The following is a 22,183-nucleotide window of genomic DNA, read 5'->3' as shown; positions in this document are numbered from 1 at the left end:
CTAGGCTGGACTCAGCAAGAAATGCTAGCGTGCTCCAGCGCTGCAGCCTTGGCCAAGGACATCTCCGCTCGTGGCTCTGGCCGGGGCAGCAGTGCCAGCAGGTTGAGGGAAGCCATAATTCCTGACGTGACTCTGCACTGCCTGCCAGAGCCTCTGCTCTGTTGCCTGGGGACCCAGGCCCACACCCTCTGTGAGGCGGTGACCGTGATGTCACAGTGGGTGTCATGGAGCGGCCATTGTGACGCGTGAGGCTTGGAGCAGAGCAAAGGCTGCGGGGCTCAGCCCGAGCGTCAGTGCGGCCTGGCGAGGCGCGGAGAGAGCAGGGACTCTTGCAGTGCTCGCTGTTAACGCACATGATGTCCAGTAGGAAGCGGAAGGCCTCCAGCTCGGAGGAGCCAGGTGAGAGCACAGCATCCCGATGCTGGGCAGAGGGGTTCTGGGCCTCTGCCTGCGGCTGAGAGCGGAGAGGGGAGGAAGGGGCAGGCAGGAGCTCCCAGGCAGGCATGGGGCTGGGCCCCTCTGCTCCTTGGCAAGGGGGCCCAGCTTGGGCTGTGGCTGCCTTGGGCCTGCCATGGCCCCTTCCCCTCCACCACCTCCAGCCAGCACGGCAGGCACAGAGCAGGACCCTGGGGACAGCCCTCAGGGACACCTGGTCCCGCCAGCTGCTCACCGCTGCTCGCATTTGCTCTCTCCTCTGCAGTGTGTGCGCTGTGTGGCCGGGCAGATGTCGATCCGAACGTCTGCGGACACACATTTTTTGCGAGTGGGATTCACGTCCATGAGTTCTGCTTGGTGAGTTCCCCCATGGCCTCCTCCCAGATTCCTACTGGGGCTGCTCCTTTCCCTTCCGTCTTCATGAGATCCTCCTCTTTTCTCTCCTGCAGATGTTTGCCAACACCATTTCCGAAGCACGACCAGCATGGGTGGGACCTGAGGGCCTCCCCGTTGCTGTCGTCAGACGCGCAGTCAGGCAGGCAAACCAGAAGGTGAGGACCTGAGTGGAGCGGGGTGTTTTGTGCCAGGAGGGGCTCACAGCAGCTTAGCTGGGAGCCAAAGAGAGCAATCACAGCCCTTCCAACCGCCTCCAGGACAAAGTAGTCCTGCCATAGGAGATGAGCCCTGTCCGCCAGGCTGCTTTGTAGAGCGTGACCCAGCTGTGCCCACATCCTGTGCCCTGCCCAGAGGTGTGGGGCCAGCCACGGAGGCCCTGAGCGTGCCGCTGATGGGGCTGTTCTGCTCTTTACAGCAATGCTTTGTCTGTGGCGAGAGGGGGGCTGCCATCACGTGTGCAGAGAGTGGCTGCGAACGCAGCTTCCATCTGCCCTGCGCCATGGATGGGGAATGCGTCACCCATTTCTTTGGGCCACGCAGGTAAGGGCTGCCGGCAGCAGCCAAGTCAGTGAGGAACCCACAGCGATAGCTCCCAGCAGCCTGCCCGAGCCAGAGCCAGAGCCAGGGCCCGGGGCTGCTTCCTGGTCCTCTGCCCTCCTCGCAGCGCTTCTCACCGTGCCCATCCCTTCCATCTTCCCCCAGCTCCTACTGCTGGGAGCACCGCCCTTCACAGGAAAGTCGGGAAGCTCCAGCTGAAGGCACCAACTGCCTCATCTGCCTTGAGCCCGTGGGGGACAGCTTGTCCTACCACACCATGGTGTGCCCAGCGTGTGCGCACTGCTGGTTCCACCGGGGCTGCATCCAGGTAGGAGCCCTCCCCTCACCCTGCAGGCACGCTTGGCGCTCAGCAGCACCAGGCCCCGCTCACGCTCCCACTGCTTGTGCTTCTCCTGCAGCAACAGGCCTTGAATGCTGGCGCTTGGTGCTTCCGGTGCCCCAGTTGTCAGGACATCCTCATGTTCTTAGCAGAGATGTTCCTCATGGGGATCCATATCCCACTCAGGTTGGTGTCCATCTGCCCAGTCCTACTGGCATTAAGGCTGCAGTGCTGGGCCTGCCCAGGGACTGTCTCGGCAGGCCTGGCCCTTGGCTGTCTCAGGAGCATGTGCCCCAGCTTCATGGAGGTGCTGGAAATGGAGTTGGGGCGGATGTGCTGGGATCACCTTGGATCTTATGCTGGGGACACTGGGGGCTCATCACTTCCCCTCCCTTCTCTTGTAGAAGACCACTATGGGAGGAAAGTGATGCGTATGAATCACTTCTAGAGAGGCACAGCCGCTGCAATGCCTGCGAGTGCCTTTACCGTGGCGGCAGAGAGCAGGCAGAGAGAGAGGGGTGAGTTACCGCAGCAGCTCTCTGGGGCCCTGCGGGGGATCTCAGCCTCACCAAAGGCTGGGGGAGCAAGAAGGACTGAGCACCACAGATGTCCTGTGCCGGGCACTCCCCGGCTTGGCTCCCTTTGTCCTCACAGCCACAACCCTTTGGCTTCCCCAGGCCCTGGCAGCTGATCCTCTGCAGCTCCTGTGCTGCTCAAGGCACTCACCGGCGCTGCTCCACCTTGGCAGACACCGCAGACAGCTGGGAGTGTGACAGCTGTGCTGGCCTGGGCACCGGTAAGATGCAAACAGTTCCATCAGTCCCTGGGTTGGGGTCAGGCAAGGGCTGGCATTGGGTGCTCGGGTCAGCGTTGCCAGAGTCCTTAAAGCGACGGTGTGCAAGGTGTGAATAATTTTCCCAATGAGAAAAGCTTTCACCAGGCTCTTGGTGGCTTGCTCATAATCATCAAGTGTAACCCCTGCACAGTAGTCCCCTATCGTTGAAACTCTCTGAAACTCTGGTACACGGTACAGCACCTGGACTGGAGAAAAGCACTGTGACTGTGTTGTAGGAGACAGAGTAGGAATGGCTGATGGTGCTTTCTGAGTCTCTCTGCCCCAGGAGGGATGACAGCCTGTCGCAGCTGGGGGCTGCAGGTTCATCCCGCTGACCTTCCCGCTTCTTCCTTACAGCCTCCAGCGCAAACATGGAGCACGCCGGCTCCAGCAGTGCCAGCCGGGAGGGACTGAGGCCATCCCACAGCTCCTCGGTGCCGGGGAACATCAGCTCCGCATCCACCAGCCAGGCAGCGTCGGGCCCGTCGCTCAGTTCCCAGCTGCCTGAGCACAGTGGCCATCCCAGGGAGCCTGAGACGGAGCTCCGGCCACGTTTACACGAGGATCAGAATCCCTCTGAGCAGCGCCGAGGGCGTCGAAGGAGCAGACGGACACCAGCCCCCGGTGCTGAGAGCAGCTCCCAGACCTCCACCAGACAGAGGGCATCGGGGTCCTCCACAGAGTCCCCAGCAGCTGCTCACACAATGCGTCTCAGGCCGCGGCGGGCAGGCCAGACGCGAAGCCGCTCCCCATTACGCGCTCGGGCCTCACATTCACCAAACCGGCCCAGAAGACAACGTGGCAGCAGGCAGATGCCCTTGAGGGAGTCCTCGCTGCCTGAAGACAGGCGACAGTCCACCCGCCAAGGACGGTCCCGCACACAAACCTGTTCCACAGTGGGTCGTTAGGCTGCAAATTCCCACAGCCGGCCCTGAGGAGACCATGAGAGCGGGAGCCGTTGCGAACACCGAGACACTCCCAAGTCCACCTTCAAAATGAACATCACCACAGCCAGCATCAAAGATCTATGTAAAAGCAGCTGTGTTCCATCCCCAACTGCTGGCTCTGGTCCCCAGCAGCCAACACAATAACACCGAGACACTGCCGAGTCCATCTTCACAATGAACATCACCACAGCCAGCATCAACGATGTACGTACGGGCAGCTCTGTTCCATCCCCAGCTGCTGCTCCTACGTACATCTTTGATGCTGTCCCCAGCAGCCAACACAATAAAGCTGGGTGACCTCACACTCCTTTGTTGGCTTCATTCTTTGCTGCTTTTCCTGAAGTGGGCAGAGGTAGAGACCTCGACCACAGGGTTCTTTCCTCCCCAGCGCCTTCCCAGACCTTCCTCCCGTGGGCCAATCCAGGCTGCGCTGGGTTCTGGGCCCATCCGTGGGGGAGTGTGTCCAATATCCTCACGGACCATCGCTGCTCTGGCAGGGGCAGCCCAGCTCCGCGCTTCTTTCTGGGCTTGGGGTGCCATCGTGTTCAGGGTACATGTCAGCCTCAGGGCTGCTGCCAGCTGCCTGAGAGCCTGGGCTATTCCCCTGCGTGTGGGCAGTGCGGTCAGCTCTGAGGGCTGCTTCCGTACGGTGTCAGTCACAGACACGAGACAAAACAAACTGGCTGCAAAAGTCAGCTGGTGTCGTAAGGAAAGAAACTCCTCAGATGGAGATGGAAGAGAGGGTGACAACGTAGCTGGGCCGTCACGAGAAATCTCTGGGCAAGAAGCAGGAATGAGCGCAGGGAGGGCGCAGGGAGCACCTGCGCTCCCCTCAGGGTGGTCGACGCCCAACTCTGAGGTGCTCTGGGTGGAGCTGGAAGTGATGGCGGCTAAACCCCAACGTACAAAGGCTGTTCTCCCGGTGCACGGCTCCCAGGAGTGTGGGCACACAGGGCGTGGTCCACTCAGGAGGTTGTCCAGGGCGAGGCAGTCAACTCCGCACCTCAAGGTCGCCTCCACCAAGAAGGAAAGAGAGGAGCTGTGGTAGGCGACTCCCGTCTTAAGGGAACAGAGGGCCCTGTATGTCGGCCAGACCCTACCCACAGGGAAGCGTGCCGCCCGCCTCCCTGTGATGCGGGCAGGCACATTACCAGAAAATTTCCTGGCCTGGTTCCCCCCTCTGCTTGTTATCCCTTTCCGCCAGTTCAGGCTGGCAGTGATGAAGTTGCTGAGGGAAGCCTAAGTGCCATCAACAGCATGCCAGGGGACTGGGGCACTTAGTCGATGGAGTGAGGAATGTTTTCCTGTGCCCCTTCAGTGGCAGAGAGGGATACTGAGAGGGCGAGGAAAACCCATCTGTTAAATACATGGCTGAGAGGCTGCTGCCACTGTGGGAATTTTGGCTTTTTTTGTCCACGGGGAGACTCACAGATGGGTCCCACCTGTCTCAAAAGGGGAAATGGATCCTCAGGAGCCGGCGGTGCTCATTGAGAGGGCTTGAAAGTAGGTACGAAGGGGGGGGGGGATAAAAAACAAGGCTCACTGGAGATGAGCCTGGGGGTCCCATGACAGGGCTGGGGGTGAGGCCAACAGCTCAGCTCAAGTGCACCTACATTAATGCACACAGCGTGGGCAACAACATGAGCCCTTTGTCACCTGGCTGCTCTGACGCCAAGCAACAGAGCCCGTAGCCTGGACTTAGTGAGCTGCGAAGCACGGCATCTGGGATCCCTTTCTAAGGAAGGGGACGTTGACAAAGCAATTGGTAAAGGGATATGGGCCCCGAACTTCTGGAGATATCCCTTCAAAGAAGACCGTAAATCGTAGATCCGGTATGTTCCCCAGGCATGCGGATGACCATAGAGGAGGGTGTCAAGTGCCTGAGGCATTTTTTCTGTGCTGCAGGTGAAGTATGATGTTAAAGACATGAGGGGAGATACAGGTTGGATGTTGGGAGGAAGTCCTTTAATTGGAGGGTGGTGACAAAGGGAAGGCGAGCAATGTCGTTTACCTGGACTTGAGCAAGGCCTTTGACATTGTTCCCCGCCACATCCCTGTCTCCAAATTGGTGGGATGTGGATTTGATGGGTGGACCAGCGGATGGACAAGGAATTGATTGAAAGGCCGCAGGCAAAGTGTGGTGATTAATGGTTCTCTGTCCAGGTGGAGGCCAGTAACAAGCAGTGTCCCCCAGGGGTCTGTCTTGGGACCGATGCTCTTTAGCATCTTTATCAGTGACATCGATGACGGAATTGAGTGTAGCCTCAGCATGTTTGCTGACGACACCAAGCTGAGTGGCGCGGTTGACACAGTGCAGGAAAGGATGCCATTCAGAGTGACCTCAACAGACTTGAAAGGTGTGCCCAGGTGAATCTCAAGAGGTTCAACACTGCAAAGTGCAAGGTTTTGCACTTGGGCCAGCAAAATCCCGGGCATATATACAGACTGGAAGCAGCAGTCCTTGAGGGTAGCCCTGCAGAGAAGGACCTGGGGGTCCTGGTGGATGGAAAACTGAGCGCGAGCCAGCAGTGTGTTCTTGCTGTTCGGAAAGCAAGTGGTATCCTGGGCTCCATCAGAAGAAGGGTGACAGCAGGGACAGGGAGGTGATTGTCTCTCTCTACTCTGCCTTTGTGAGGCCCCATCTGGAGTACTGCGTCCAGGCCTGGAGCCCCCAGTACAAGAAGGACAGGGAGCTGTTGGAGAGGGTCCAGAAGGGGGCCACAAAGATGATCAGAGGGCTGGAGCACCTCCCCTATGAAGACAGGCTGAGGGAGCCGGGCTTGTTCAGTCTGCAGAAGAGAAGGCTGCAGGGTGACCGTACCCAAAGGGAGCCCATAAACTGGAGGGGTGTCAACTCCTTGAAAGGGTAGATAATAGCAGGACGAGGGGAAGCGGTTTCAAGTTGAAGGAGGGAATATTTCGGTTGGATTTCAGGGGCAAGTACTTTACTATGAGAGTGGTGAGGTGCTGGGACAGGCTGCCCAGAGAGGCTGTGGATGCCTCTGCTCCCACCTACCATTTACAGGGCAAGCGGTCTTACAGAGGAAACAGCAGAGCTCATTATGCTTTGCCAGCGCTCTCTGTTAACAGCTGCATCTTTTGAGGTGGTCATAGATCCTCTGCCACTTTGGATTTTGTCTCACCCAACACAGTTTTTCCAGCTCAATTTGTGTAGACTTGAAGGAAGTCATGTCATGGGTAGGCCAGTTTCCCGCCAGTGTCTGCATAAGGGTTGCCGCTTTGATGTTTATAGGTGAGCATTTTGTTTGAGCAGGACAAATCCAAACAGAGATGCCGATCATCCCCCAAGGCATGATGCCAGCCCGTATCTCACATCAGGTCCTACTTGTCTTCAGGGTCTCGCTTCACTTCCTCTCCAAGCCTTGGAATATCTCACTTTCTACACAAGTTCCCCAGGGTCTCTAGTAAAAGTATTCAACACTCCGGTTAAATGAAAAATGAAATAATACTTGTAAGAAAAGGAACAAAGAGGAATGACAAACTTTTGAGGAAGAGGGAGCAGGCAGGGTTTGTCTTTGAGAGAGAGAGAGAGAAATGGCCAAAAGGGCACTGCAGTGAAAAGGCACCAAAGGAAGAGAACTTTCATCTGAGCCCATCTGCAGTCACAAAAGCTCAAGCCGTGCTGGAAGGAATGTGCTTGGGCAGTCCACGGTTCATGAACAGGAAGTCTGGGGGTTTTCTCTCTCTTGTTTCAAGCAAGCCTTGGGGTGACTCAAGTATGCGTCTGCGAGCGTGGAAGACTTGTACTCTGTAGCTAAGGTATGATGCACACCATTACCATTACCGTTTTCCTTCCTGCCCACAGCACAGAAGTAGATTGGAGGAGCTGTGCACTTGGGACAAACACTGAAGATAAGACGCTCAGCTCGTGGCGGCGGTACTTTGGCAGAGATGGTTGCCACAGCGTCACAGAAAAGCTTGGGCTGGAGGCAACCTTAGAAGCTGAACTAGTTCCAACCACTTGCTATGGGCAGGGTTGCCACAATAGAAGGTTAGAATAGGATGCCATCCAGCGTGGCCTTGAACGCCTCCAGGGATGGGGCATCCACCGTTTCTCTGGGCAATCCTAAAGATGCTCAAGTTCGGAGCTCATTCAGCTCTGCAGGAGAGGCTGTGACTCCAGGGCACCAGGACTACTGCTCTTGACCTGCTTAAGCTCTCTGAAAAGCTGACTGGTGTCAAAGCTGGCTTTCTAAGCTCTCTCAAGCTTTGTCTCCTGGTCCCCTGAATCTAGCAATCTGGAGTGAACACGGGGATCTTCTCAGCTGTCTAAAGGGACCCCCAGCGCTCAGCTAGGTAAGCAGAGTTCACAGCCCAGGCTCTGATTCCCAGTGCCTGCAGCGCATGGATTCAAAGCTATTGGAAATGCATGGCAGCTGCCCAGAGAAGCTGTATCCCAAGTCAGTCAGGGTTGTGATGCTTCCCACCCCCCCACCCTCCCCACCCCCACCCCACCACTTTTTTTTTTTTTTCCTGTTCTTTCCTCTCATTACAGGCCTTAGAGATGGAAGGCCAAATATGTGCAGGAGCAGGGGCAGCCCAGCAGCCACTGTAGAAAACTGCAAAACCATCCCGTCCTACAGCCCTGCTCTTGCTTCCCATGCCTGCCGGAAATACTTCCCAGGGTTTGTTGCAGGCTCTATGTTAAAGCTTTGATTTGTTACTCTATGTGAGTATTTTTTTAACCATGCCAGTGAAGATCTTTACGATGAGGGCTGCCCTGTACGTAGACAAAGGGAGATAAAACAAAAAAGCAAATTTTCCAGTGGGAAGAGTATTATTCCCAAGCATATTTCATGAGAACAAAATGTTGATTGTGCCGAGAATTGGTGACAAATCAAAGCTGGCAAAATGCAGTGAACAAACAGAGAGCTACATTGCAGTAGCAGTTAGGACAAAGAAGGTGACAGGTGAAGGATGAGAGATGGTGGTTCATAAGTTCACAGTTTCATACATCACACGTTGCTGCTAAAGAGGCTGCAGTACTGAATCGCAGAATTGTAGGGGTTGGAAGGGACCTCTGGTGATCACCGTGTCCAAACCGCCTGCCAGGGGCATGCTCAGCAGGCTGCACAGGTAGGCATCCAGACGGGTCATCCCTCCCATGCCCACTGAACATGCCCCTCAGTGCTACATCTGCATGGCTCCTGCATGCATCCAGGGACGGTGACCCCACGGCCTCCCCGGGCAACCTGTTGCAGTGCACATCCCCTCCCAAATCCCCGAGGAAAGCATTTCCCCTACGAGTTAATCTCATCTCCTCTTTTAGGTTAAAGCTTTGTTCAGCTTGTCCAATTCCTATCAAACCACGTAGAAAGTCACCCCACCATGCACGCTAGATACCAAAAATGCTGTTGACTTGCAAATGTTTACTAGACTGTCTAGAAACCTAGGCTGGACTCAGCCAAGAAATGCTAGCGTGGCTCCAGCGCTGCAGCCTTGGCCAAGGGACAGCTCCACTGGTGGCTCTGGCCGGGGCAGCAGTGCCAGCAGGTTGAGGGAAGCCATAATTTCTGACGTGACTCTGCACTGCCTGCCAGAGTGTCTGCTCTGTTGCCTGGGGACCCAGGCCCACACCCTCTGTGAGGCGGTGACCGTGATGTCACAGTGGGTTGTCATGGAGCGGCCATTGTGACGCGTGAGGCTTGGAGCAGAGCAAAGGCTGCGGGGCTCAGCCCGAGCGTCAGTGCGGCCTGGCGAGGCGCGGAGAGAGCAGGGACTCTTGCAGTGCTCGCTGTTAACGCACATGATGTCCAGTAGGAAGCGGAAGGCCTCCAGCTCGGAGGAGCCAGGTGAGAGCACAGCATCCCGATGCTGGGCAGAGGGGTTCTGGGCTTCTGCCTGCGGCTGAGAGCGGAGAGGGGAGGAAGGGGCAGGCAGGAGCTCCCAGGCAGGCATGGGGCTGGGCCCCTCTGCTCCTTGGCAAGGGGGCCCAGCTTGGGCTGTGGCTGCCTTGGGCCTGCCATGGCCCCTTCCCCTCCACCACCTCCAGCCAGCACGGCAGGCACAGAGCAGGACCCTGGGGACAGCCCTCAGGGACACCTGGTCCCGCCAGCTGCTCACCGCTGCTCGCATTTGCTCTCTCCTCTGCAGTGTGTGCGCTGTGTGGCCGGGCAGATGTCGATCCGAACGTCTGCGGACACACATTTTTTTGCGAGTGGGATTCACGTCCATGAGTTCTGCTTGGTGAGTTCCCCCATGGCCTCCTCCCAGATTCCTACTGGGGCTGCTCCTTTCCCTTCCGTCTTCATGAGATCCTCCTCTTTTCTCTCCTGCAGATGTTTGCCAACACCATTTCCGAAGCACGACCAGCATGGGTGGGACCTGAAAGCCTCCCCGTTGCTGTCGTCAGACGCGCAGTCAGGCAGGCAAACCAGAAGGTGAGGACCTGAGTGGAGCGGGGTGTTTTGTGCCAGGAGGGGCTCACAGCAGCTTAGCTGGGAGCCAAAGAGAGCAATCACAGCCCTTCCAACCGCCTCCAGGACAAAGTAGTCCTGCCATAGGAGATGAGCCCTGTCCGCCAGGCTGCTTTGTAGAGCGTGACCCAGCTGTGCCCACATCCTGTGCCCTGCCCAGAGGTGTGGGGCCAGCCACGGAGGCCCTGAGCGTGCCGCTGATGGGGCTGTTCTGCTCTTTACAGCAATGCTTTGTCTGTGGCGAGAGGGGGGCTGCCATCACGTGTGCAGAGAGTGGCTGCGAACGCAGCTTCCATCTGCCCTGCGCCATGGATGGGGAATGCGTCACCCATTTCTTTGGGCCACGCAGGTAAGGGCTGCCGGCAGCAGCCAAGTCAGTGAGGAACCCACAGCGATAGCTCCCAGCAGCCTGCCCGAGCCAGAGCCAGAGCCAGGGCCCGGGGCTGCTTCCTGGTCCTCTGCCCTCCTCGCAGCGCTTCTCACCGTGCCCATCCCTTCCATCTTCCCCCAGCTCCTACTGCTGGGAGCACCGCCCTTCACAGGAAAGTCGGGAAGCTCCAGCTGAAGGCACCAACTGCCTCATCTGCCTTGAGCCCGTGGGGGACAGCTTGTCCTACCACACCATGGTGTGCCCAGCGTGTGCACACTGCTGGTTCCACCGGGGCTGCATCCAGGTAGGAGCCCTCCCCTCACCCTGCAGGCACGCTTGGCGCTCAGCAGCACCAGGCCCCGCTCACGCTCCCACTGCTTGTGCTTCTCCTGCAGCAACAGGCCTTGAATGCTGGCGCTTGGTGCTTCCGGTGCCCCAGTTGTCAGGACATCCTCATGTTCTTAGCAGAGATGTTCCTCATGGGGATCCATATCCCACTCAGGTTGGTGTCCATCTGCCCAGTCCTACTGGCATTAAGGCTGCAGTGCTGGGCCTGCCCAGGGACTGTCTCGGCAGGCCTGGCCCTTGGCTGTCTCAGGAGCATGTGCCCCAGCTTCATGGAGGTGCTGGAAAATGGAGCTGGGGCGGATGTGCTGGGATCACCTTGGATCTTATGCTGGGGACACTGGGGGCTCATCCACTTCCCCTCCCTTCTCTTGTAGAAGACCACTATGGGAGGAAAGTGATGCGTATGAATCACTTCTAGAGAGGCACAGCCGCTGCAATGCCTGCGAGTGCCTTTACCGTGGTGGCAGAGAGCAGGCAGAGAGAGAGGGGTGAGTTACCGCAGCAGCTCTCTGGGGCCCTGCGGGGGATCTCAGCCTCACCAAAGGCTGGGGGAGCAAGAAGGACTGAGCACCACAGATGTCCTGTGCTGGGCACTCCCCGGCTTGGCTTCCTTTGTCCTCACAGCCACAAACCCTTTGGCTTCCCCAGGCCCTGGCAGCTGATCCTCTGCAGCTCCTGTGCTGCTCAAGGCACTCACCGGCGCTGCTCCACCTTGGCAGACACCGCAGACAGCTGGGAGTGTGACAGCTGTGCTGGCCTGGGCACCGGTAAGATGCAAACAGTTCCATCAGTCCCTGGGTTGGGGTCAGGCAAGGGCTGGCATTGGGTGCTCGGGTCAGCGTTGCCAGAGTCCTTAAAGCGACGCTGTGCAAGGTGTGAATAATTTCCCCAATGAGAAAAGCTTTCACCAGGCTCTTGGTGGCTTGCTCATAATCATCAAGTGTAACCCCTGCACAGTAGTCCCCTATCGTTGAAACTCTCTGAAACTCTGGTACACGGTACAGCACCTGGACTGGCAGAAAAGCACTGTGAAGAACTGGTGTTGTAGGAGACAGAGTAGGAATGGCTGATGGTGCTTTCTGAGTCTCTCTGCCCCAGGAGGGATGACAGCCTGTCGCAGCTGGGGGCTGCAGGTTCATCCCGCTGACCTTCCCGCCTTCCCTTACAGCCTCCAGCGCAAACATGGAGCACGCCGGCTCCAGCAGTGCCAGCCGGGAGGGACTGAGGCCATCCCACAGCTCCTCGGTGCCGGAGAACATCAGCTCCGCGTCCACCAGCCAGGCAGCGTCGGGCCCGTCGCTCAGTTCCCAGCTGCCTGAGCACCAGTGGCCATCCCAGGGAGCCTGAGACGGAGCTCCGGCCACGTTTACACGAGGATCAGAATCCCTCTGAGCAGCGCCGAGGGGCGTCGAAGGAGCAGACGGACACCAGCCCCCCGGTGCTGAGAGCAGCTCCCAGACCTCCACCAGACAGAGGGCATCGGGGTCCTCCACAGAGTCCCCAGCAGCTGCTCACCACAATGCGTCTCAGGCCGCGGCGGGCAGGCCAGACGCGAAGCCGCTCCCCATTACGCGCTCGGGCCTCACATTCACCAAACCGGCCCAGAAGACAACGTGGCAGCAGGCAGATGCCCTTGAGGGAGTCCTCGCTGCCTGAAGACAGGCGACAGTCCACCCGCCAAGGACGGTCCCCGCACACAAACCTGTTCCACAGTGGGTCGTTAGGCTGCAAATTCCCACAGCCGGCCCTGAGGAGACCATGAGAGCGGGAGCCGTTGCGAAACACCGAGACACTCCCAAGTCCACCTTCAAAATGAACATCACCACAGCCAGCATCAAAGATCTATGTAAAAGCAGCTGTGTTCCATCCCCAACTGCTGGCTCTGGTCCCCAGCAGCCAACACAATAACACCGAGACACTCCCGAGTCCATCTTCACAATGAACATCACCACAGCCAGCATCAAAGATGTACGTACGGGCAGCTCTGTTTCCATCCCCAGCTGCTGCTCCTACGTACATCTTTGATGCTGTCCCCAGCAGCCAACACAATAAAGCTGGGTGACCTCACACTCCTTTGTTGGCTTCATTCTTTGCTGCTTTTCCTGAAGTGGGCAGAGGTAGAGACCTCGACCACAGGGTTCTTTCCTCCCCAGCACCTTCCCAGACCTTCCTCCCCGTGGGCCAATCCAGGCTGCGCTGGGTTCTGGGCTCATCCGTGGGGGAGAGTGTGTCCAACATCCTCACGGACCATCGCTGCTCTGGCAGGGGCAGCCCAGCTCCGCGCTTCTTTCTGGGCTTGGGGGTGCCATCGTGTTCAGGGTACATGTCAGCCTCAGGGCTGCTGCCAGCTGCCTGACAGCCTGGGCTACTCCCCTGCGTGTGGGCAGTGCGGTCAGGTCTGAGGGCTGCTTCCGTACGGTGTCAGTCACAGACACGAGACAAAACAAACTGGCTGCAAAAGTCAGCTGATGTCGTAAGGAAAGAAACTCCTCAGATGGAGATGGAAGAAGAGGGTGACAACGTAGCTGGGCCGTCACGAGAAATCTCTGGGCAAGAAGCAGGAATGAGCGCAGGGAGGGCGCAGGGAGCACCTGCGATCCCCTCAGGGTGGTCGACGCCCAACTCTGAGGTGCTCTGGGTGGAGCTGGAAGTGATGGCGGCTAAACCCCAACGTACAAAGGCTGGTTCTCCCGGTGCACGGCTCCCAGGAGTGTGGGCACACAGGGCGTGGTCCACTCAGGAGGTTGTCCAGGGCGAGGCAGTTCAACTCCGCACCTCAAGGTCGCCTCCACCAAGAAGGAAAGAGAGGAGCTGTGGTAGGCGACTCCCGTCTTAAGGGAACAGAGGGCCCTGTATGTTGGCCAGACCCTACCCACAGGGAAGCGTGCCGCCCGCCTCCCTGTGATGCGGGCAGGCACATTACCAGAACATTTCCTGGCCTGGTTCCCCCCTCTGCTCGTTATCCCTTTCCGCCAGTTCAGGCTGGCAGTGATGAAGTTGCTGAGGGAAGCCTAAGTGCCATCAACAGCATGCCAGGGGACTGGGGCACTTAGTCGATGGAGTGAGGATTGTTTTCCTGTGCCCGCACCTTCAGTGGCAGAGAGGATACTGAGAGGGCGAGGAAAACCCATCTGTTAAATACATGGCTGAGAGGCTGCTGCCACTGCGGGAATTTTGGCTTTTTTTTTGTCCACGGGGAGACTCACAGATGGGTCCCACCTGTCTCAAAGGGGGAAATGGATCCTCAGGAGCCGGCGGGTGCTCATTGAGAGGGCTTGAAAGTAGGTACGAAGGGGGGAGGGGATAAAACAAGGCTCACTGGAGATGAGCCTGGGGGTCCCATGACAGGGCTGGGGGTGAGGCCAACAGCTCAGCTCAAGTGCACCTACATTAATGCACACAGCGTGGGCAACAACATGAGCCCTTTGTCAGCTGGCTGCTCTGACGCCAAGCAACAGAGCCCGTAGCCTGGACTTAGTGAGCTGCGAAGCACGGCATCTGGGATCCCTTTCTAAGGAAGGGGACGTTGACAAAGCAATTGGTAAAGGGATATGGGCCCCGAACTTCTGGAGATATCCCTTCAAAGAAGACCGTAGAATCGTAGATCCGGTATGTTCCCCAGGCATGCGGATGACCATAGAGGAGGGTGTCAAGTGCCTGAGGCATTTTTTTCTGTGCTGCAGGTGAAGTATGATATTAAAGACATGAGGGGAGATACAGGTTGGATGTTGGGAGGAAGTCCTTTAATTGGAGGGTGGTGACAAAGGGAAGGCGAGCAATGTCGTTTACCTGGACTTGAGCAAGGCCTTTGACATTGTTCCCCGCCACATCCCTGTCTCCAAATTGGTGGGATGTGGATTTGATGGGTGGACCAGCGGATGGACAAGGAATTGGTTGAAAGGCCGCAGGCAAAATGTGGCGATTAATGGTTCTCTGTCCAGGTGGAGGCCAGTAACAAGCAGTGTCCCCCAGGGGTCTGTCTTGGGACCGATGCTCTTTAGCATCTTTATCAGTGACATCGATGACGGAATTGAGTGTAGCCTCAGCATGTTTGCTGACGACACCAAGCTGAGTGGCGCGGTTGACACAGTGGCAGGAAAGGATGCCATTCAGAGTGACCTCAACAGACTTGAAAGGTGTGCCCAGGTGAATCTCAAGAGGTTCAACACTGCAAAGTGCAAGGGTTTTGCACTTGGGCCAGCAAAATCCCGGGCATATATACAGACTGGAAGCAGCAGTCCTTGAGGTAGCCCTGCAGAGAAGGACCTGGGGGTCCCGGTGGAAGAAAAACTGAATTCAAGCCAGCAGTGTGTTCTTGCTGTTCAGAAAGCAAGTGGTATCCTGGGCTCCATCAGAAGAAGGGTGACAGCAGGGACAGGGAGGTGATTGTCTCTCTCTACTCTGCCTTTGTGAGGCCCCATCTGGGGTACTGCGTCCAGGCCTGGAGCCCCCAGTACAAGAAGGACAGGGAGCTGTTGGAGAGGGTCCAGAAGGGGGCCACAAAGATGATCAGAGGGCTGAAGCACCTCCCCTATGAAAACAGGCTGAGGGAGCCGGGCTTGTTCAGTCTGCAGAAGAGAAGGCTGCAGGGTGACCTCCCTGCAGCCTTTCAGTACCTAAAGGGAGCCCATAAACTGGAGGGGTGTCAACTCCTTGAAAGGGTAGATAATAGCAGGACGAGGGGGAAGCGGTTTCAAGTTGAAGGAGGGAATATTTAGATTGGATTTCAGGAGCAAGTACTTTACTATGAGAGTGGTGAGGTGCTGGACAGGCTGCCCAGAGAGGCTGTGGATGCCTCTGCTCCCACCTACCATTTACAGGGCAAGCGGTCTTACAGAGGAAACAGCAGAGCTCAATATGCTTTGCCAGCACTCTCTGTTAACAGCTGCATCTTTTGAGGTGGTCATGGATCCTCTGCCACTTTGGATTTTGCCTCACCCAACACAGTTTTTCCAGCTCAATTTGAAGTTAATCATGTCATGGGTAGGCCAGTTTCCCGCCAGTGTCTGCATAAGGGTTGCCGCTTTGATGTTTATAGATGAGCATTTCGTTTGAGCAGGACAAATCCAAACAGAGATGCCGATCATCCCCCAAGGCATGATGCCAGCCCGTATCTCACATCAGGTCCTACTTGTCTTCAGGGTCTCGCTTCACTTCCTCTCTAAGCCTTGGAATATCTCACTTTCTACACAAGTTCCCCAGGGTTCTCTAGTAAAAGTATTCAACACTCCGGTTAAATGAAAAATGAAATAATACTTGTAAGAAAAGGAACAAAGAGGAATGACAAACTTTTGAGGAAGAGGGGAGCAGGCAGGGTTTGTCTTTGGAGAGAGAGAGAGAAATGGCCAAAAGGGCACTGCAGTGAAAAGGCACCAAAGGAAGAGAACTTTCATCAGAGCCCATCTGCAGTCACAAAAGCTCAAGCCGTGCTGGAAGGAATGTGCTTGGGCAGTCCACGGTTCGTGAACAGGAAGTCTGGGGGTTTTCTCTCTCTTGTTTCAAGCAAGCCTTGGGGTGACTCAAGTATGCGTCTGCAAGCGTGGAAGACTTGTACTCTGTAGCTAAGGTATGATGCACACCATTACCATTACCGTTTTCCTTCCTGCCCACAGCACAGAAGTAGATTGGAGGAGCTGTGCACTTGGGACAAACACTGAAGATAAGACTCTCAGCTCGTGGCGGCGGTACTTTGGCAGAGATGGTTGCCACGGCGTCACAGAAAAAGCTTGGGCTGGAGGCAACCTTAGAAGTTGAACTAGTTCCAACCACTTGCTATGGGCAGGGTTGCCACAATAGAAGGTTAGAATAGGATGCCATCCAGCGTGGCCTTTGAACGCCTCCAGGGATGGGGCATCCACCGTTTCTCTGGGCAATCCTAAAGATGCTCAAGTTCGGAGCTCATTCAGCTCTGCAGGAGAGGCTGTGACTCCAGGGCACCAGGTGTACTGCTCTTGACCTGCTTAAGCTCTCTGAAAAGCTGACTGGTGTCAAAGCTGGCTTTCTAAGCTCTCTCAAGCTTTGTCTCCTGGTCCCCTGAATCTAGCATCTGGAGTGAACACGGGGATCTTCTCAGCTGTCTAAAGGGACCCCCAGCGCTCAGCTAGGTAAGCAGAGTTCACAGCCCAGGCTCTGATTCCCAGTGCCTGCAGCGCATGGATTCAAAGCTATTGGAAATGCATGGCAGCTGCCCAGAGAAGCTGTATCCCAAGTCAGTCAGGGTTGTGATGCTTCCCACCCCCCACCCTCCCCACCCCACCCCACCACTTTTTTTTTTTTTCCTGTTCTTTCCTCTCATTACAGGCCTTAGAGATGGAAGGCCAAATATGTGCAGGAGCAGGGGCAGCCCAGCAGCCACTGTAGAAAACTGCAAACCCATCCCGTCCTACAGCCCTGCTCTTGCTTCCCATGCCTGCCGGAAATACTTCCCAGGGTTTGTTGCAGGCTCTATGTTAAAGCTTTGATTTGTTACTCTATGTGAGTATTTTTTAACCATGCCAGTGAAGATCTTTACGATGAGGGCTGCCCTGTACGTAGACAAAGGGAGATAAAACAAAAAAGCAAATTTTCCAGTGGGAAGAGTATTATTCCCAAGCATATTTCATGAGAACAAAATGTTGATTGTGCTGAGAATTTGGTGACAAATCAAAGCTGGCAAAATGCAGTGAACAAACAGAGAGCTACATTGCAGTTGCAGCTAGGACAAAGAAGGTGACAGGTGAAGGATGAGAGATGGTGGTTCATAAGTTCACAGTTTCATACATCACACGTTGCTGCTAAAGAGGCTGCAGTACTGAATCGCAGAATTGTAGGGGTTGGAAGGGACCTCTGGTGATCAGCGTGTCCCAAACCGCCTGCCAGGGCATGCTCAGCAGGCTGCACAGGTAGGCATTCAGACGGGTCATCCCTTCCATGCCCACTGAACATGCCCCTCAGTGCTACATCTGCATGGCTCCTGCACGCATCCAGGGACGGTGACCCACGGCCTCCCCGGGCAACCTGTTGCAGTGCACATCCCCTCCCAAATCCCCGAGGAAAGCATTTCCCCTACGAGTTAATCTCATCACCTCTTTTAGATTAAAGCTTGTTCAGCTTGTCCAATTCCTATCAAACCACGTAGAAAGTCACTCACCACGCACGCTAGATACCAAATATGCTGTTGACTTGCAAATGTTTACTAGACTGTCTAGAAACCTAGGCTGGACTCAGCCAAGAAATGCTAGCGTGGCTCCAGCGCTGCAGCCTTGGCCAAGGGACATCTCCGCTCGTGGCTCTGGCCGGGGCAGCAGTGCCAGCAGGTTGAGGGAAGCCATAATTCCTGACGTGACTCTACACTGCCTGCCAGAGCCTCTGCTCTGTTGCCTGGGGACCCAGGCCCACACCCTCTGTGAGGCGGTGACCGTGATGTCACAGTGGGTGTCATGGAGCGGCCATTGTGACGCGTGAGGCTTGGAGCAGAGCAAAGGCTGCGGGGCTCAGCCCGAGCGTCAGTGCGGCCTGGCGAGGCGCGGAGAGAGCAGGGACTCTTGCAGTGCTCGCTGTTAACGCACATGATGTCCAGTAGGAAGCGGAAGGCCTCCAGCTCGGAGGAGCCAGGTGAGAGCACAGCATCCCGATGCTGGGCAGAGGGGTTCTGGGCTTCTGCCTGCGGCTGAGAGCGGAGAGGGGAGGAAGGGGCAGGCAGGAGCTCCCAGGCAGGCATGGGGCTGGGCCCCTCTGCTCCTTGGCAAGGGGGCCCAGCTTGGGCTGTGGCTGCCTTGGGCCTGCCATGGCCCCTTCCCCTCCACCACCTCCAGCCAGCACGGCAGGCACAGAGCAGGACCCTGGGGACAGCCCTCAGGGACACCTGGTCCCGCCAGCTGCTCACCGCTGCTCGCATTTGCTCTCTCCTCTGCAGTGTGTGCGCTGTGTGGCCGGGCAGATGTCGATCCGAACGTCTGCGGACACACATTTTTTGCGAGTGGGATTCACGTCCATGAGTTCTGCTTGGTGAGTTCCCCCATGGCCTCCTCCCAGATTCCTACTGGGGCTGCTCCTTTCCCTTCCGTCTTCATGAGATCCTCCTCTTTTCTCTCCTGCAGATGTTTGCCAACACCATTTCCGAAGCACGACCAGCATGGGTGGGACCTGAGGGCCTCCCCGTTGCTGTCGTCAGACGCGCAGTCAGGCAGGCAAACCAGAAGGTGAGGACCTGAGTGGAGCGGGGTGTTTTGTGCCAGGAGGGGCTCACAGCAGCTTAGCTGGGACACAAAGAGAGCAATCACAGCCCTTCCAACCGCCTCCAGGACAAAGTAGTCCTGCCATAGGAGATGAGCCCTGTCCGCCAGGCTGCTTTGTAGAGCGTGACCCAGCTGTGCCCACATCCTGTGCCCTGCCCAGAGGTGTGGGGCCAGCCACGGAGGCCCTGAGCGTGCCGCTGATGGGGCTGTTCTGCTCTTTACAGCAATGCTTTGTCTGTGGCGAGAGGGGGGCTGCCATCACGTGTGCAGAGAGTGGCTGTGAACGCAGCTTCCATCTGCCCTGCGCCATGGATGGGGAATGCGTCACCCATTTCTTTGGGCCACGCAGGTAAGGGCTGCCGGCAGCAGCCAAGTCAGTGAGGAACCCACAGCGATACCTCCCAGCAGCCTGCCCGAGCCAGAGCCAGAGCCAGGGCCCGGGGCTGCTTCCTGGTCCTCTGCCCTCCTCGCAGCGCTTCTCACCGTGCCCATCCCTTCCATCTTCCCCCAGCTCCTACTGCTGGGAGCACCGCCCTTCACAGGAAAGTCGGGAAGCTCCAGCTGAAGGCACCAACTGCCTCATCTGCCTTGAGCCCGTGGGGGACAGCTTGTCCTACCACACCATGGTGTGCCCAGCGTGTGCACACTGCTGGTTCCACCGGGGCTGCATCCAGGTAGGAGCCCTCCCCTCACCCTGCAGGCACGCTTGGCGCTCAGCAGCACCAGGCCCCGCTCACGCTCCCACTGCTTGTGCTTCTCCTGCAGCAACAGGCCTTGAATGCTGGCGCTTGGTGCTTCCGGTGCCCCAGTTGTCAGGACATCCTCATGTTCTTAGCAGAGATGTTCCTCATGGGGATCCATATCCCACTCAGGTTGGTGTCCATCTGCCCAGTCCTACTGGCATTAAGGCTGCAGTGCTGGGCCTGCCCAGGGACTGTCTCGGCAGGCCTGGCCCTTGGCTGTCTCAGGAGCATGTGCCCCAGCTTCATGGAGGTGCTGGAAATGGAGCTGGGGCGGATGTGCTGGGATCACCTTGGATCTTATGCTGGGGACACTGGGGGCTCATCACTTCCCCTCCCTTCTCTTGTAGAAGACCACTATGGGAGGAAAGTGATGCGTATGAATCACTTCTAGAGAGGCACAGCCGCTGCAATGCCTGCGAGTGCCTTTACCGTGGTGGCAGAGAGCAGGCAGAGAGAGAGGGGTGAGTTACCGCAGCAGCTCTCTGGGGCCCTGCGGGGGATCTCAGCCTCACCAAAGGCTGGGGGAGCAAGAAGGACTGAGCACCACAGATGTCCTGTGCTGGGCACTCCCCGGCTTGGCTCCCTTTGTCCTCACAGCCACAACCCTTTTGCTTCCCCAGGCCCTGGCAGCTGATCCTCTGCAGCTCCTGTGCTGCTCAAGGCACTCACCGGCGCTGCTCCACCTTGGCAGACACCGCAGACAGCTGGGAGTGTGACAGCTGTGCTGGCCTGGGCACCGGTAAGATGCAAACAGTTCCATCAGTCCCTGGGTTGGGGTCAGGCAAGGGCTGGCATTGGGTGCTCGGGTCAGCGTTGCCAGAGTCCTTAAAGCGACGCTGTGCAAGGTGTGAATAATTTTCCCCAATGAGAAAAGCTTTCACCAGGCTCTTGGTGGCTTGCTCATAATCATCAAGTGTAACCCCTGCACAGTAGTCCCCTATCGTTGAAACTCTCTGAAACTCTGGTACACGGTACAGCACCTGGACTGGCAGAAAAGCACTGTGAAGAACTGGTGTTGTAGGAGACAGAGTAGGAATGGCTGATGGTGCTTTCTGAGTCTCTCTGCCCCAGGAGGGATGACAGCCTGTCGCAGCTGGGGGCTGCAGGTTCATCCCGCTGACCTTCCCGCCTTCCCTTACAGCCTCCAGCGCAAACATGGAGCACGCCGGCTCCAGCAGTGCCAGCCGGGAGGGACTGAGGCCATCCCACAGCTCCTCGGTGCCGGAGAACATCAGCTCCGCATCCACCAGCCAGGCAGCGTCGGGCCCGTCGCTCAGTTCCCAGCTGCCTGAGCACAGTGGCCATCCCAGGGAGCCTGAGACGGAGCTCCGGCCACGTTTACACGAGGATCAGAATCCCTCTGAGCAGCGCCGAGGGCGTCGAAGGAGCAGACGGACACCAGCCCCCCGGTGCTGAGAGCAGCTCCCAGACCTCCACCAGACAGAGGGCATCGGGGTCCTCCACAGAGTCCCCAGCAGCTGCTCACACAATGCGTCTCAGGCAGCGGCGGGCAGGCCAGACGCGAAGCCGCTCCCCATTACGCGCTCGGGCCTCACATTCACCAAACCGGCCCAGAAGACACCGTGGCAGCAGGCAGATGCCCTTGAGGGAGTCCTCGCTGCCTGAAGACAGGCGACAGTCCACACGCCAAGGACGGTCCCGCACACAAACCTGTTCCACAGTGGGTCGTTAGGCTGCAAATTCCCACAGCCAGCCCTGAGGAGACCATGAGAGCGGGAGCCGTTGCGAACACCGAGACACTCCCAAGTCCACCTTCAAAATGAACATCACCACAGCCAGCATCAAAGATCTATGTAAAAGCAGCTGTGTTCCATCCCCAACTGCTGGCTCTGGTCCCCAGCAGCCAACACAATAACACCGAGACACTGCCGAGTCCATCTTCACAATGAACATCTCCACAGCCAGCATCAACGATGTACGTACGGGCAGCTCTGTTCCATCCCCAGCTGCTGCTCCTACGTACATCTTTGATGCTGTCCCCAGCAGCCAACACAATAAAGCTGGGTGACCTCACACTCCTTTGTTGGCTTCATTCTTTGCTGCTTTTCCTGAAGTGGGCAGAGGTAGAGACCTCGACCACAGGGTTCTTTCCTCCCCAGCGCCTTCCCAGACCTTCCTCCTCGTGGGCCAATCCAGGCTGCGCTGGGTTCTGGGCTCATCCGTGGGGGAGTGTGTGCAACATCCTCACGGACCATCGCTGCTCTGGCAGGGGCAGCCCAGCTCCGCGCTTCTTTCTGGGCTTGGGGGTGCCATCGTGTTCAGGGTACATGTCAGCCTCAGGGCTGCTGCCAGCTGCCTGACAGCCTGGGCTACTCCCCTGCGTGTGGGCAGTGCGGTCAGGTCTGAGGGCTGCTTCCGTACGGTGTCAGTCACAGACACGAGACAAAACAAACTGGCTGCAAAAGTCAGCTGATGTCGTAAGGAAAGAAACTCCTCAGATGGAGATGGAAGAAGAGGGTGACAACGTAGCTGGGCCGTCACGAGAAATCTCTGGGCAAGAAGCAGGAATGAGCGCAGGGAGGGCGCAGGGAGCACCTGCGATCCCCTCAGGGTGGTCG

General features: G+C 57.3%; 3 protein-coding genes across 3 annotated transcripts; all 3 read left to right on the top strand.

The window, feature by feature from the left end:
- Window positions 1–179: 179 nt before the first annotated feature.
- Window positions 180–3,451, top strand: LOC121109370 (PHD finger protein 7-like). Its single transcript, XM_040669745.1, has 9 exons — window positions 180–399; window positions 701–792; window positions 885–986; window positions 1,247–1,371; window positions 1,534–1,696; window positions 1,788–1,894; window positions 2,113–2,226; window positions 2,386–2,504; window positions 2,901–3,451. Exons 1-9 carry the CDS (start codon window positions 354–356, stop codon window positions 3,449–3,451), a joined length of 1,419 nt encoding a protein of 472 aa, XP_040525679.1. The 5' UTR covers window positions 180–353.
- Window positions 3,452–9,683: 6,232 nt separating this feature from the next.
- On the top strand, window positions 9,684–11,137 carry LOC121109369 (G2/M phase-specific E3 ubiquitin-protein ligase-like). The gene is made up of 5 exons (XM_040669732.1): window positions 9,684–9,891; window positions 10,152–10,276; window positions 10,439–10,601; window positions 10,693–10,799; window positions 11,020–11,137. The coding sequence occupies exons 1-5, from the start codon at window positions 9,790–9,792 to the stop codon at window positions 11,135–11,137; spliced, it is 615 nt and encodes a 204-aa protein (XP_040525666.1). The 5' UTR covers window positions 9,684–9,789.
- A 6,769-nt stretch (window positions 11,138–17,906) lies between these two features.
- Window positions 17,907–20,069, top strand: LOC121110535 (PHD finger protein 7-like). Its single transcript, XM_040669345.1, has 7 exons — window positions 17,907–18,238; window positions 18,540–18,631; window positions 18,724–18,825; window positions 19,086–19,210; window positions 19,373–19,535; window positions 19,627–19,733; window positions 19,952–20,069. Exons 1-7 carry the CDS (start codon window positions 18,193–18,195, stop codon window positions 20,067–20,069), a joined length of 753 nt encoding a protein of 250 aa, XP_040525279.1. The 5' UTR covers window positions 17,907–18,192.
- The last annotated feature ends 2,114 nt before the right edge of the window (window positions 20,070–22,183 follow it).

Source organism: Gallus gallus, chromosome 1 (assembly GCF_016699485.2).
Source record: "Gallus gallus isolate bGalGal1 chromosome 1, bGalGal1.mat.broiler.GRCg7b, whole genome shotgun sequence".
Taxonomy (NCBI): Eukaryota; Metazoa; Chordata; class Aves; order Galliformes; family Phasianidae; genus Gallus; species Gallus gallus.
The sequence above is the reverse complement of the archived record's forward strand: the minus strand, read 5'-3'. Positions and strand labels throughout refer to the sequence as shown.

Bases quoted from the DNA above. Each gene is read 5' to 3' on its own strand.
- LOC121109370 (XM_040669745.1), top strand. From the start codon at position 354: ATGATGTCCAGTAGGAAGCGGAAGGCCTCCAGCTCGGAGGAGCCAG. The intron at 2,227-2,385 runs GTGAGTTACCGC...TGGCTTCCCCAG, and splicing joins GAGCAGGCAGAGAGAGAGGG to GCCCTGGCAGCTGATCCTCT. The intron at 2,505-2,900 runs GTAAGATGCAAA...TCTTCCTTACAG, and splicing joins CTGTGCTGGCCTGGGCACCG to CCTCCAGCGCAAACATGGAG.
- LOC121109369 (XM_040669732.1), top strand. From the start codon at position 9,790: ATGTTTGCCAACACCATTTCCGAAGCACGACCAGCATGGGTGGGACCT. The intron at 9,892-10,151 runs GTGAGGACCTGA...TGCTCTTTACAG, and splicing joins TCAGGCAGGCAAACCAGAAG to CAATGCTTTGTCTGTGGCGA. The intron at 10,800-11,019 runs GTTGGTGTCCAT...CTTCTCTTGTAG, and splicing joins GGGATCCATATCCCACTCAG to AAGACCACTATGGGAGGAAA.
- LOC121110535 (XM_040669345.1), top strand. From the start codon at position 18,193: ATGATGTCCAGTAGGAAGCGGAAGGCCTCCAGCTCGGAGGAGCCAG. The intron at 18,239-18,539 runs GTGAGAGCACAG...TCTCCTCTGCAG, and splicing joins CTCCAGCTCGGAGGAGCCAG to TGTGTGCGCTGTGTGGCCGG. The intron at 18,632-18,723 runs GTGAGTTCCCCC...TCTCTCCTGCAG, and splicing joins ACGTCCATGAGTTCTGCTTG to ATGTTTGCCAACACCATTTC.